Source organism: Pelophylax lessonae (assembly GCF_965119305.1).
Source record: "Pelophylax lessonae genome assembly, chromosome: 5".
Taxonomy (NCBI): domain Eukaryota; kingdom Metazoa; phylum Chordata; class Amphibia; order Anura; family Ranidae; genus Pelophylax; species Pelophylax lessonae.
In genome coordinates this window covers 52869-69184 of record NC_138772.1, presented here as the reverse complement: position 1 = coordinate 69184, position 16316 = coordinate 52869, and the positions used below count along the sequence as shown (strand labels likewise).

General features: G+C 51.9%; 1 protein-coding gene across 1 annotated transcript in view; it reads right to left on the bottom strand.

Moving 5' to 3' along the window:
- The window catches only part of CFAP20 (cilia and flagella associated protein 20), a gene marked incomplete at its 3' end in the record, with an annotated part of 46574 nt that extends 43980 nt beyond the window's left edge, over positions 1 to 2594 (bottom strand). Inside the window, exon 1 of the mRNA XM_082257698.1 lies at positions 2398 to 2594. Coding sequence (XP_082113824.1) covers positions 2398 to 2481 — 84 coding nt within the window. The 5' untranslated portion in view covers positions 2482 to 2594. The remainder of the gene's footprint in view (positions 1 to 2397) is intronic.
- Positions 2595 to 16316: the final 13722 nt, after the last annotated feature.

Genomic DNA, 16316 nt, shown 5'->3' with positions numbered 1-16316 from the left:
GGGATATATACAGAGGGGTATACAGGAGGTATATATATATATACAGAGGAGTATACAGGAGGGATATATACAGAGGAGTATACAGGAGGGATATATATACAGAGGAGTATACAGGAGGTATATATACAGAGGAGTATACAGGAGGGATATATACAGAGGAGTATACAGGAGGGATATATACAGAGGAGTATACAGGAGGTATATATACAGAGGAGTATACAGGAGGGATATATACAGAGGAGTATACAGGAGGGATATATACAGAGGGGTATACAGGAGGGATATATATACAGAGGAGTATATAGGAGGGATATATACAGAGGAGTATACAGGAGGGATATATACAGAGGAGTATATAGGAGGGATATATACAGAGGAGTATACAGGAGGGATATATACAGAGGAGTATACAGGAGGTATATATACAGAGGAGTATACAGGAGGTATATATACAGAGGAGTATACAGGAGGGATATATACAGAGGAGTATACAGGAGGGATATATACAGAGGAGTATACAGGAGGGATATATACAGAGGGGTATACAGGAGGGATATATACAGAGGAGTATACAGGAGGTATATATACAGAGGAGTATACAGGAGGGATATATACAGAGGAGTATACAGGAGGTATATATACAGAGGAGTATACAGGAGGTATATATACAGAGGAGTATACAGGAGGGATATATACAGAGGGGTATACAGGAGGGATATATACAGAGGAGTATACAGGAGGGATATATACAGAGGAGTATACAGGAGGTATATATACAGAGGAGTATACAGGAGGGATATATACAGAGGAGTATACAGGAGGGATATATACAGAGGGGTATACAGGAGGTATATATATATATACAGAGGAGTATACAGGAGGGATATATACAGAGGAGTATACAGGAGGGATATATATACAGAGGAGTATACAGGAGGTATATATACAGAGGAGTATACAGGAGGTATATATACAGAGGAGTATACAGGAGGGATATACAGAGGAGTATACAGGAGGGATATATACAGAGGAGTATACAGGAGGTATATATACAGAGGAGTATACAGGAGGGATATACAGAGGAGTATACAGGAGGGATATATACAGAGGAGTATACAGGAGGGATATATACAGAGGAGTATACAGGAGGTATATATACAGAGGAGTATACAGGAGGGATATATACAGAGGAGTATACAGGAGGTATATATACAGAGGAGTATACAGGAGGGATATACAGAGGAGTATACAGGAGGGATATATACAGAGGAGTATACAGGAGGGATATATACAGAGGAGTATACAGGAGGGATATATACAGAGGGGTATACAGGAGGGATATATACAGAGGAGTATACAGGAGGGATATATACAGAGGAGTATACAGGAGGGATATATACAGAGGAGTATACAGGAGGGATATATATACAGAGGAGTATACAGGAGGTATATATACAGAGGAGTATACAGGAGGTATATATACAGAGGAGTATACAGGAGGGGTATATACAGAGGAGTATACAGGAGGGATATACAGAGGAGTATACAGGAGGTATATATACAGAGGAGTATACAGGAGGGGTATATACAGAGGAGTATACAGGAGGGGTATATACAGAGGAGTATACAGGAGGGATATACAGAGGAGTATACAGGAGGGATATATACAGAGGAGTATACAGGAGGGATATATATACAGAGGAGTATACAGGAGGTATATATACAGAGGAGTATACAGGAGGGATATATATACAGGAGGGATATACAGAGGAGTATACAGGAGGGATATATACAGAGGAGTATACAGGAGGGGTATACAGAGGAGTATACAGGAGGGATATATACAGAGGAGTATACAGGAGGGATATATATACAGGAGGGATATACAGAGGAGTATACAGGAGGGATATATACAGAGGAGTATACAGGAGGGATATATATACAGGAGGGATATACAGAGGAGTATACAGGAGGGATATATACAGAGGAGTATACAGGAGGGATATACAGAGGAGTATACAGGAGGGATATATACAGAGGAGTATACAGGAGGGATATATACAGAGGAGTATACAGGAGGGATATATACAGAGGAGTATACAGGAGGGATATATACAGAGGAGTATACAGGAGGGATATATACAGAGGAGTATACAGGAGGGATATACAGAGGAGTATACAGGAGGGATATATACAGAGGAGTATACAGGAGGGATATATACAGAGGAGTATACAGGAGGGATATATACAGAGGAGTATACAGGAGGGATATATACAGAGGAGTATACAGGAGGGATATATACAGAGGAGTATACAGGAGGGATATATACACATGGAGTATACAGGAGGGATATACAGAGGAGTATACAGGAAGTATACAGATTAGTATACAGGCACCTTCTTGTCCCAGATCTGGAGGGGTTTGCTCCCTATACTGTACAGGATGGATAGGAAGCCGGATTGGAAGGTATTCTTGAACATGGCTCCTCTCTCTCCTCACTGCTCTCCGCTCTGCTCGGCCTCCTCAGCTCTCTCCCGGTTGCCACCACACGTCACTAGGCCGCGGTTGCCGGGGTGACGCCTCTTCCCGCCTCGTGCGTCGTCTTGGCAGCAGGCTCCGCCCCCATCAACCTTGTGTTTACAAGTACACAGCTCTGTCTCCTGGAGACCCGCCTCAGTGCCAGAATGGGCGGAGCTTGTGATACCTGGCACGCCATATTTCTTCCTGGTAATATTGCATTACTGCACCACATGCTGTCATATTTACTACTGGCAACTGGAGCTGAGCCATCAGAGTGCCAGGGAGAGTCAGAGAAACCAAACCACAGTGTGCCCTGAAATTATCCCCCCCCCCCATCACAGTGTACCCTGAAATTATCCCCCCCCCCATCACAGTGTGCCCTGAAATTATCTCCCCCCCATCACAGTGTGCCCTGAAATTATCTCCCCCCATCACAGTGTGCCCTGAAATTATCCCCCCCCCCATCACAGTGTGCCCTGAAATTATCTCCCCCATCACAGTGTGCCCTGAAATTATCTCCCCCATCACAGTGTGCCCTGAAATTATCCCCCCCCCCCCATCACAGTGTGCCCTGAAATTATCTCCCCCCCATCACAGTGTGCCCTGAAATTATCCCCCCCCATCACAGTGTGCCCTGAAATTATCCCCCCCCATCACAGTGTGCCCTGAAATTATCCCCCCCCCCCCCATCACAGTGTGCCCTGAAATTATCTCCCCCCCATCACAGTGTGCCCTGAAATTATCCCCCCCCATCACAGTGTGCCCTGAAATTATCTCCCCCCCATCATAGTGTGCCCTGAAATTATCTCCCCCATCACAGTGTGCCCTGAAATTATCTCCCCCATCACAGTGTGCCCTGAAATTATCTCCCCCCATCACAGTGTGCCCTGAAATTATCCCCCCCCCCCCCCATCATAGTGTGCCCTGAAATTATCTCCCCCCCATCATAGTGTGCCCTGAAATGATCTCCCCCTGTAGCAAGGTTTCCAGGCCTGTGGCCTGATGTGGGTCGGCCATCAGTACCGGAATCCTCTCCAGCCCATGTGAGCTGAGTCCCCGGGTGTGACAACTGAAGCAGTGACAACTCCGGCATCTTTGTGGTTTTTATTATAAATGAAGGGGATGGGGGAAGGGAATGATTGGGATTCTCCTCTCGGGATGAACTAATAGCATTTGGGACTTTAATCCTGGAAAAATGCCCGTTGGCGCTTCCTTGACGCCAGCCAGCGCCAGCCAACGCTCACTGACTCTGAACACTCTGTATAACAGAAGAAGTGTTGAATCCCCGACCTGTAGTCCAGAAGATCCAAGACTGAGAACTGTAGAACTCCTGACACTGCTTCACTGTGTAGTCTGAATAATTCCCCCCGCCTGGCACTGCTTGAGGGAGTATTTTATAGAACTCCAAATAACTATCACTGTAACTGACACATGCAATACAATTCAGGGCCCAGACTGCAGGTGCCCCCTTTACTCCTTGAACTCTTCAGGGTCCACTGACTATGTACCCCCTTTACAACTTCAGGGTCCTCAACCTAGGTACCCCCTTTACAGCTGTCTGACTCCTGGATCCCAGAACCTCTTCCGGTGCGGTCCCCTCTGACTCTAGGAAGACCCCCAGGGGCAATCCTCAGTACTCCCGACCTGTGTAGGCTCTCCTGGGACTCCTCTCTCTCTCCGCAGGCTCTCGGCACACCGGATCCCCTCAGCTCAACTCAGCACCCTCTGTATTCTCAGGTGACACCCCGAGACCTCCACCTTCCTCAGACAGGAGGAGAGACCTCCACCTTCCTCAGACAGGAGGAGAGACAGCCGCACTCCTCAGACAGGAGGAGAGACAGCCGCACTCCTCAGACAGGAGGAGAGACAGCCGCACTCCTCAGACAGGAGGAGAGACAGCCGCACTCCTCAGACAGGAGGAGAGACAGCCGCACTCCTCAGACAGGAGGGGAGACCTCCACCTTCCTCAGACAGGAGGGGAGACCTCCACCTTCCTCAGACAGGAGGGGAGACAGCCGCACTCCTCAGACAGGAGGAGAGACAGCCGCACTCCTCAGACAGGAGGGGAGACCTCCACCTTCCTCAGACAGGAAGAGAGACAGCCGCACTCCTCAGACAGGAGGAGAGACAGCCGCACTCCTCAGACAGGAGGAGAGACAGCCGCCTTCCTCAGACAGGAGGGGAGACCTCCACCTTCCTCAGACAGGAGGGGAGACAGCCGCACTCCTCAGACAGGAGGAGAGACAGCCGCCTTCCTCAGACAGGAGGGGAGACCTCCACCTTCCTCAGACAGGAAGAGAGACAGCCACACTCCTCAGACAGGAGGAGAGACAGCCGCACTCCTCAGACAGGAGGAGAGACAGCCGCACTCCTCAGACAGGAGGGGAGACAGCCGCACTCCTCAGACAGGAGGAGAGACAGCCGCACTCCTCAGACAGGAGGAGAGACAGCCGCACTCCTCAGACAGGAGGAGAGACAGCCGCACTCCTCAGACAGGAGGGGAGACAGCCGCACTCCTCAGACAGGAGGAGAGACAGCCGCACTCCTCAGACAGGAGGAGAGACAGCCGCACTCCTCAGACAGGAGGAGAGACAGCCGCACTCCTCAGACAGGAGGGGAGACAGCCGCACTCCTCAGACAGGAGGAGAGACAGCCGCACTCCTCAGACAGGAGGGGAGACAGCCGCACTCCTCAGACAGGAGGAGAGACAGCCGCACTCCTCAGACAGGAGGAGAGACAGCCGCACTCCTCAGACAGGAGGAGAGACAGCCGCACTCCTCAGACAGGAGGAGAGACAGCCGCACTCCTCAGACAGGAGGAGAGACCTCCACCTTCCTCAGACAGGAGGAGAGACATCCACCTTCCTCAGACAGGAGGAGAGACATCCGCCTTCCTCAGACAGGAGGAGAGACAGCCGCACTCCTCAGACAGGAGGAGAGACAGCCGCACTCCTCAGACAGGAAGAGAGACAGCCACACTCCTCAGACAGGAGGAGAGACAGCCGCACTCCTCAGACAGGAGGGGAGACAGCCGCACTCCTCAGACAGGAGGAGAGACAGCCGCACTCCTCAGACAGGAGGAGAGACAGCCGCACTCCTCAGACAGGAGGAGAGACAGCCGCACTCCTCAGACAGGAGGGGAGACAGCCGCACTCCTCAGACAGGAGGAGAGACAGCCGCACTCCTCAGACAGGAGGAGAGACAGCCGCACTCCTCAGACAGGAGGAGAGACAGCCGCACTCCTCAGACAGGAGGGGAGACAGCCGCACTCCTCAGACAGGAGGAGAGACAGCCGCACTCCTCAGACAGGAGGGGAGACAGCCGCACTCCTCAGACAGGAGGAGAGACAGCCGCACTCCTCAGACAGGAGGAGAGACAGCCGCACTCCTCAGACAGGAGGAGAGACAGCCGCACTCCTCAGACAGGAGGAGAGACAGCCGCACTCCTCAGACAGGAGGAGAGACCTCCACCTTCCTCAGACAGGAGGAGAGACATCCACCTTCCTCAGACAGGAGGAGAGACATCCGCCTTCCTCAGACAGGAGGAGAGACAGCCGCACTCCTCAGACAGGAGGAGAGACCTCCACCTTCCTCAGACAGGAGGAGAGACATCCACCTTCCTCAGACAGGAGGAGAGACATCCGCCTTCCTCAGACAGGAGGAGAGACAGCCGCACTCCTCAGACAGGAGGGGAGACAGCCGCACTCCTCAGACAGGAGGAGAGACAGCCGCACTCCTCAGACAGGAGGAGAGACAGCCGCACTCCTCAGACAGGAGGAGAGACATCCACCTTCCTCAGACAGGAGGAGAGACATCCACCTTCCTCAGACAGGAGGAGAGACATCCGCCTTCCTCAGACAGGAGGAGAGACAGCCGCACTCCTCAGACAGGAGGGGAGACAGCCGCACTCCTCAGACAGGAGGAGAGACAGCCGCACTCCTCAGACAGGAGGAGAGACAGCCGCACTCCTCAGACAGGAGGAGAGACATCCACCTTCCTCAGACAGGAGGAGAGACATCCACCTTCCTCAGACAGGAGGAGAGACATCCACCTTCCTCAGACAGGAGGAGAGACAGCCGCACTCCTCAGACAGGAGGGGAGACAGCTGCACTCTCCTTCCTGGGACTCTGCTCCCGCCAAAGACCCCGTGCCACGCACTTCCCCCCAAACTTATACCTACTCCCAGAATCCCTTGCAGCATAATCTGCCTTCTGGGGTAGTTACAAGCTAGGATGTGTCCCCTGATTGGGCTTCCCACACTGCCCTATGAGAAGCCTCTCACAGAAGCCAATGGGGATACTTCTCCCCTCAGCAGGCACATCTGGAAGCCCTGACACCCTCCCTAACCAATCACAGCCCTGCTGTTAACCCCCCTGGCGGTATTCCCGAGTGTGGCTCGGGGTGGGATTTCACTGCCATAAGCGGTAACCCCGAGCCACACTCGGGGTGCCGCCAGGGAGCATCACTGGATCCTTGTAGAGGTTCCTTACCTTTGTCCCCGGGATCCCGCGATGTGTCCCTTCGGCATACGGTGGCCGGATCTTCTGCCCGATGCTTGTGAGCCCCGGCTTCCATCGCCTGCAATGTGACGCTCGCGGGGGGGGTGGAACCGGCGGCAAATTTGAAAAGTTATACACACTGATTTCATTGCAAAACAAAATAAACTGATATTAGTTTGTCCCCCAGGGCCCTTTCCTGCAGTTTTACTGTACTATATATATATATACTCTTTAACTTATTTATAGTTATTTATTATATTATAATTTTTGATTTTGTGTTTTAAACTTTATCATACCTGAGGTGTTATAAAGAAGAACGCACAGTAAAAAAACATCATATACAGTGCCTTGCGAAAGTATTCAGCCCCCTTGAACTTTTCGACCTTTTACCACATTTCAGGCTTCAAACATAAAGATATAAAACTGTAATTTTTTGTGAAGAATCAACAACAAGTGGGACACAATCATGAAGTGGAACGAAATTTATTGGATATTCCAAACTTTTTTAACAAATAAAAAACTGAAAAATTGGGTGTGCAAAATTATTCAGCCCCCTTAAGTTAATACTTTGTAGCGCCACCTTTTGCTGCAATTACAGCTGTAAGTCGCTTGGGGTATGTCTCTATCAGTTTTGCACATCGAGAGACTGAAATTTTTGCCCATTCCTCCTTGCAAAACAGCTCGAGCTCAGTGAGGTTGGATGGAGAGCGTTTGTGAACAGCAGTTTTCAGTTCTTTCCACAGATTCTCGATTGGATTCAGGTCTGGACTTTGACTTGGCCATTCTAACACCTGGATATGTTTATTTGTGAACCATTCCATTGTAGATTTTGCTTTATGTTTTGGATCATTGTCTTGTTGGAAGACAAATCTCCGTCCCAGTCTCCATCAGGTTTTCTTCCAGAATGGTCCTGTATTTGGCTCCATCCATCTTCCCATCAATTTTAACCATCTTCCCTGTCCCTGCTGAAGAAAAGCAGGCCCAAACCATGATGCCGCCACCACCATGTGTGACAGTGGGGATGGTGTGTTCAGGGTGATGAGCTGTGTTGCTTTTACACCAAACATAACGTTTTGCATTGTTGCCAAAAAGTTTGATTTTGGTTTCATCTGAGCAGAGCCCCTTCTTCCACATGTTTGGTGTCTCCCAGGTGGCTTGTGGGAAACTTTAATGGACACTTTTTATGGATATCTTTAAGAAATGGCTTTCTTCTTGCCACTCTTCCATAAAGGGCAGATTTGTGCAGTATACGACTGATTGTTGTCCTATGGACAGAGTCTCCCACCTCAGCTGTAGATCTCTGCAGTTCATCCAGAGTGATCATGGGCCTCTTGGCTGCATCTCTGATCAGTCTTCTCCTTGTATAAGCTGAAAGTTTAGAGGGACGGCCAGGTCTTCGTAGATTTGCAGTGGTCTGATACTCCTTCCATTTCAATATTATCGCTTGCACAGTGTTCCTTGGGAGGTTTAAAGCTTGGGAAATCTTTTTGTATCCAAATCCGGCTTTAAACTTCTCCACAACAGTATCTCGGACCTGCCTGGTGTGTTCCTTGTTCTTCATGATGCTCTCTGCGCTTTAAACGGACCTCTGAGACTATCACAGTGCAGGTGCATTTATACGGAGACTTGATTACACACAGGTGGATTCTATTTATCATCATTAGTCATTTAGGTCAACATTGGATCATTCAGAGATCCTCACTGAACTTCTGGAGAGAGTTTGCTGCACTGAAAGTAAAGGGGCTGAATAATTTTGCACGCCCAATTTTTCAGTTTTTTATTTGTTAACAAAGTTTGAAATATCCAATAAATTTCGTTCCACTTCATGATTGTGTCCCACTTGTTGTTGATTCTTCACAAAAAAATTACAGTTTTATATCTTTATGTTTGAAGCCTGAAATGTGACAAAAGGTCGCAAAGTTCAAGGGGGCCGAATACTTTCGCAAGGCACTGTATAAATAGTTGGTTTGGCTGCTCGTCCTTAAGAATTACATGCAAAATAATTGTACCGCTTTCAGCACCTAAAATTGGAAAGAATCGTACCGCCAGGGAGGTTAGGCAGACAAAGCCCACTATACATTTACCTAGCACCTACCTGTAGGGGGCTACACCCCCATCACAGTGTATCCTCAAATTATGTCCCCCCCCCATCACAGTGTGTCCTCAAATTATGTCCCCCCCCCCCATCACAGTGTATCCTCAAATTATGTCCCCCCCCCATCACAGTGCGTCCTCAAATTATGTCCCCGATGACAACACAGAGGAATTGGTGAGGAATGGACACTGTGTGAACAAGAAGAAGAAGCTGGCTGTCCCTTTAATAAATAGGAATGAATAAATGGACATAGAATAGATACAAGCTAGGTGAATGAATACATGGACACAGGGGAATAGATACAAGTGTAGCACTGCCCCCTTGAGGAATGCTGGATATTACACTCTCGGGTCCCCCTGGGTTACCGTTAGCAACTCTGGCATTCACAGCTTAATACTTTACTTCTTGGCTCAGTCAATGTTCAGTCCAGAGGTTTGTAGTTGTTTTTGGTGTTTTATTTTAAATAGGGATGGGGGAAGGAAATAGTGGGACACTCCAGATTAACTATTCACAATGGATGAGGACGTCTGTCTGAAGGTACAGCCAGGCTGCAGATCCACCCTCTGCCACTAGATGAATTTAGGTTAAGTCTCTGTACAAACTCAGTTGGGTAGATTATCTTCGGGATACCCTCCTAGTATCCCTTTCACTCCACAGACTGACACCTATCCTCTGACTATCCTACACCGGGGTGCCCCCCCTCAGGTCAGGTCCCTAGACACGATTCCCTGTACTCACAATACTGTTTTTCGAGGGTCTCCTGTGTGTTTACCCCTCCAGTCAGTTCTCCTGGACCTCTGGGTTCAGTTCCTTTCCTCTGGTCCCCAGGTCAACTGCCTGTGACCGCGTGCCACCACTACAGAGGAGGAGGCACCCGACAACCTCCCTCCGGGACTCCGCTCGCCTGCCAAAGACCCCACAGCACATGCGCTCCTGGCTTTTATACAATATCCCAGAATGCACCAAGACCGCCAGTCTCTACCAATCACTGGGGCTGTATTAAGGCCCATTTACTCATTGGTCAAGTTTCCTCCCACTGTCCAACATGCCTCCCTATTGAAGCAGTGTGAAACACTCTCTAGACCGAATGAATCGCACACTGAGCCAGAGATGTATAGTAACGAAGTAGAACTACTTAAGTACTGTACTTAAGTACCGAAATGCGGTATCTGTACTTTCCTAGAGTAGAATTTTTTCCTCCTACTTCTACTTTTACTTCACTACATTTTTTCGATGATTTCGATACTTCTACTCAAGTATTTTTTTTTTGTGCTGCATAGTTACTCGTTACTTTTAAAAAAATTACCACTGCCAGAACAGTAGATGGCAGGTTGCATAAAGCTCAAAAAAATGTGTATAATGTCATTTGTAAATCAGCGCATAGGAAAATAAAGGCTGTGTATAATAAAAGCTGCTATACCAAATCTTTCCAATAAAAAGAAAATATGAAACAAACAAATAAATGGTGCTACAGCGCTTAAAGTGCATCAAGAAACTACTAACAAACACAGGTTAATCATTTGAATAAATCATTTGAAATAATAAAAAACAATATGATGTTCATACTTTTGACTTCTTTCTTTAATAACTACATAACACAGTACTTCTACTTCTACTTTCAGTACTTGAGTAGAATTTTTTTTTCAAAACTACTGGTACTTTTTACTTTTAGTACTTAAGTAGCAAATTTTTTGAAAAAACTACTTGCAATACTTAAGTAAAAAAAATGTTGAATACTTTAGTACTTCTACTTAAGTAACTTTTTCTGCGAGCACTTCCACTTCTACTCAAGTAATTTTTTGATCGAGCACTTGTACTTTTACTCAAGTAGAAATTTTGAGTACTTTATACAAGTCTGCACTGAGCAGACCTCACTCACAGATACTGCTCTCTGGTAGGCAGAAAGCAATATAGATTTCCCTGCTGCTCCTCTGATAGGCAGACAGAGCCAAAAACTATATCCCACTAGCACCTACCTAGGAGGGTGCTACACTCACCCCCACCCCCCCCCAAACCGAGCCATGTCCTCACTAGCACCTACCTAGGAGGGTACTACACTCACCCCCCGCCAAACCCAGCCATGTCCTCACTAGCTCCTACCTAGGAGGGTGCTACATTCACCCCCCGCCAAACCGAGCCATGTCCTCACTGTCACCTACCTAGGAGGGTGCTACACTCACCCCCCACCAAACCGAGCCATGTCCTCACTGTCACCTACCTAGGAGGGTGCTACACTCACCCCCCGCCAAACCGAGCCATGTCCTCACTAGCACCTACCTAGGAGGGTACTACACTCACCCCCCGCCAAACGAGCCATGTCCTCACTAGCACCTACCTAGGAGGGTACTACACTCACCCCCCGCCAAACCGAGCCATGTCCTCACTAGCACCTACCTAGGAGGGTGCTACACTCACCCCCCGCCAAACCGAGCCATGTCCTCACTGTCACCTACCTAGGAGGGTGCTACACTCACCCCCCACCAAACCGAGCCATGTCCTCACTAGCACCTACCTAGGAGGGTGCTACACTCACCCCCCACCAAACCGAGCCATGTCCTCACTAGCACCTACCTAGGAGGGTGCTACACTCACCCCCCGCCAAACCGAGCCATGTCCTCACTAGCACCTACCTAGGAGGGTGCTACACTCACCCCCCGCCAAACCGAGCCATGTCCTCACTAGCACCTACCTAGGAGGGTACTACACTCACCCCCCGCCAAACGAGCCATGTCCTCACTAGCACCTACCTAGGAGGGTACTACACTCACCCCCCGCCAAACCGAGCCATGTCCTCACTGTCACCTACCTAGGAGGGTGCTACACTCATCCCCCGCCAAACCGAGCCATGTCCTCACTAGCACCTACCTAGGAGGGTGCTACACTCACCCCCTGCCAAACCGAGCCATGTCCTCACTAGCACCTACCTAGGAGGATGCTACACTCACCCCCCGCCAAACCGAGCCATGTCCTCACTAGCACCTACCTAGGAGGGTGCTACACTCACCCCCCGCCAAACCGAGCCATGTCCTCACTAGCACCTACCTAGGAGGGTGCTACACTCACCCCCCACCAAACCGAGCCATGTCCTCACTAGCACCTACCTAGGAGGGTGCTACACTCACCCCCCGCCAAACCGAGCCATGTCCTCACTAGCACCTACCTAGGAGGGTGCTACACTCACCCCCCGCCAAACCGAGCCATGTCCTCACTAGCACCTACCTAGGAGGGTACTACACTCACCCCCCGCCAAACCGAGCCATGTCCTCACTAGCACCTACCTAGGAGGATGCTACACTCACCCCCCGCCAAACGAGCCATGTCCTCACTAGCACCTACCTAGGAGGGTACTACACTCACCCCCCGCCAAACCGAGCCATGTCCTCACTGTCACCTACCTAGGAGGGTGCTACACTCATCCCCCGCCAAACCGAGCCATGTCCTCACTAGCACCTACCTAGGAGGGGGCTACACTCACCCCCTGCCAAACCGAGCCATGTCCTCACTAGCACCTACCTAGGAGGGTGCTACACTCACCCCCCGCCAAACCGAGCCATGTCCTCACTGTCACCTACCTAGGAGGGTGCTACACTCACCCCCCGCCAAACCAAGCCATGTCCTCACTGTCACCTACCTAGGAGGGTGCTACACTCACCCCCGCCAAACCCAGCCATGTCCTCACTAGCACCTACCTAGGAGGGTACTACACTCACCCCCCGCCAAACCGAGCCATGTCCTCACTAGCACCTACCTAGGAGGGTGCTACACTCACCCCCCGCCAAACCAAGCCATGTCCTCACTGTCACCTACCTAGGAGGGTGCTACACTCACCCCCCGCCAAACCCAGCCATGTCCTCACTAGCACCTACCTAGGAGGGTGCTACACTCACCCCCCGCCAAACCAAGCCATGTCCTCACTGTCACCTACCTAGGAGGGTGCTACACTCACCCCCCGCCAAACCGAGCCATGTCCTCACTAGCACCTACCTAGGAGGGTACTACACTCACCCCCCGCCAAACCGAGCCATGTCCTCACTAGCACCTACCTAGGAGGGTACTACACTCACCCCCCGCCAAACCGAGCCATGTCCTCACTGTCACCTACCTAGGAGGGTGCTACACTCATCCCCCGCCAAACCGAGCCATGTCCTCACTAGCACCTACCTAGGAGGGTGCTACACTCACCCCCCGCCAAACCAAGCCATGTCCTCACTAGCACCTACCTAGGAGGGTGCTACACTCACCCCCCGCCAAACCGAGCCATGTCCTCACTGTCACCTACCTAGGAGGGTGCTACACTCATCCCCCGCCAAACCGAGCCATGTCCTCACTAGCACCTACCTAGGAGGGTGCTACACTCACCCCCCACCAAACCGAGCCATGTCCTCACTAGCACCTACCTAGGAGGGTGCTACACTCACCCCCCGCCAAACCAAGCCATGTCCTCACTAGCACCTACCTAGGAGGGTGCTACACTCACCCCCCGCCAAACCAAGCCATGTCCTCACTAGCACCTACCTAGGAGGGTGCTACACTCACCCCCCGCCAAACCGAGCCATGTCCTCACTGTCACCTACCTAGGAGGGTGCTACACTCATCCCCCGCCAAACCGAGCCATGTCCTCACTAGCACCTACCTAGGAGGGTGCTACACTCACCCCCCACCAAACCGAGCCATGTCCTCACTGTCACCTACCTAGGAGGGTGCTACACTCATCCCCCGCCAAACCGAGCCATGTCCTCACTAGCACCTACCTAGGAGGGTGCTACACTCACCCCCCACCAAACCGAGCCATGTCCTCACTAGCACCTACCTAGGAGGGTGCTACACTCACCCCCCGCCAAACCGAGCCATGTCCTCACTGTCACCTACCTAGGAGGGTGCTACACTCATCCCCCGCCAAACCGAGCCATGTCCTCACTAGCACCTACCTAGGAGGGTGCTACACTCCCCCCCCCACCAAACCGAGCCATGTCCTCACTAGCACCTACCTAGGAGGGTGCTACACTCACCCCCCGCCACACCGAGCCATGTCCTCACTGTCACCTACCTAGGAGGGTGCTACACTCACCCCCCGCCACACCGAGCCATGTCCTCACTAGCACCTACCTAGGAGGGTGCTACACTCACCCCCCGCCAAACCGAGCCATGTCCTCACTGTCACCTACCTAGGAGGGTGCTACACTCATCCCCCGCCAAACCGAGCCATGTCCTCACTAGCACCTACCTAGGAGGGTGCTACACTCACCCCCGCCAAACCCAGCCATGTCCTCACTAGCACCTACCTAGGAGGGTACTACACTCACCCCCCGCCAAACCGAGCCATGTCCTCACTAGCACCTACCTAGGAGGGTGCTACACTCACCCCCCGCCAAACCAAGCCATGTCCTCACTGTCACCTACCTAGGAGGGTGCTACACTCACCCCCCGCCAAACCGAGCCATGTCCTCACTAGCACCTACCTAGGAGGGTACTACACTCACCCCCCGCCAAACCGAGCCATGTCCTCACTAGCACCTACCTAGGAGGGTGCTACACTCACCCCCCGCCAAACCAAGCCATGTCCTCACTAGCACCTACCTAGGAGGGTGCTACACTCACCCCCCGCCAAACCGAGCCATGTCCTCACTGTCACCTACCTAGGAGGGTGCTACACTCACCCCCCCGCCAAACCAAGCCATGTCCTCACTGTCACCTACCTAGGAGGGTGCTACACTCACCCCCGCCAAACCCAGCCATGTCCTCACTAGCACCTACCTAGGAGGGTACTACACTCACCCCCCGCCAAACCGAGCCATGTCCTCACTAGCACCTACCTAGGAGGGTGCTACACTCAACCCCCGCCAAACCAAGCCATGTCCTCACTGTCACCTACCTAGGAGGGTGCTACACTCACCCCCCGCCAAACCGAGCCATGTCCTCACTAGCACCTACCTAGGAGGGTACTACACTCACCCCCCGCCAAACCGAGCCATGTCCTCACTAGCACCTACCTAGGAGGGTGCTACACTCACCCTCCGCCAAACCGAGCCATGTCCTCACTGTCACCTACCTAGGAGGGTGCTACACTCATCCCCCGCCAAACCGAGCCATGTCCTCACTAGCACCTACCTAGGAGGGTGCTACACTCACCCCCCGCCAAACCGAGCCATGTCCTCACTAGCACCTACCTAGGAGGGTGCTACACTCACCCCCCGCCAAACCGAGCCATGTCCTCACTGTCACCTACCTAGGAGGGTGCTACACTCATCCCCCGCCAAACCGAGCCATGTCCTCACTAGCACCTACCTAGGAGGGTGCTACACTCACCCCCCGCCAAACCGAGCCATGTCCTCACTGTCACCTACCTAGGAGGGTGCTACACTCATCCCCCGCCAAACCGAGCCATGTCCTCACTAGCACCTACCTAGGAGGGTGCTACACTCCCCCCCCCACCAAACCGAGCCATGTCCTCACTAGCACCTACCTAGGAGGGTGCTACACTCACCCCCCGCCAAACCAAGCCATGTCCTCACTGTCACCTACCTAGGAGGGTGCTACACTCACCCCCCGCCAAACCGAGCCATGTCCTCACTAGCACCTACCTAGGAGGGTGCTACACTCACCCCCCACCAAACCAAGCCATGTCCTCACTAGCACCTACCTAGGAGGGTACTACACTCACCCCCCGCCAAACCGAGCCATGTCCTCACTAGCACCTACCTAGGAGGGTGCTACACTCACCCCCCGCCAAACCGAGCCATGTCCTCACTGTCACCTACCTAGGAGGGTGCTACACTCACCCCCCGCCAAACCAAGCCATGTCCTCACTGTCACCTACCTAGGAGGGTGCTACACTCACCCCCGCCAAACCCAGCCATGTCCTCACTAGCACCTACCTAGGAGGGTACTACACTCACCCCCCGCCAAACCGAGCCATGTCCTCACTAGCACCTACCTAGGAGGGTGCTACACTCACCCCCCGCCAAACCAAGCCATGTCCTCACTGTCACCTACCTAGGAGGGTGCTACACTCACCCCCCGCCAAACCGAGCCATGTCCTCACTAGCACCTACCTAGGAGGGTACTACACTCACCCCCCGCCAAACCGAGCCATGTCCTCACTGTCACCTACCTAGGAGGGTGCTACACTCATCCCCCGCCAAACCGAGCCATGTCCTCACTAGCACCTACCTAGGAGGGTGCTACACTCATCCCCCGCCAAAC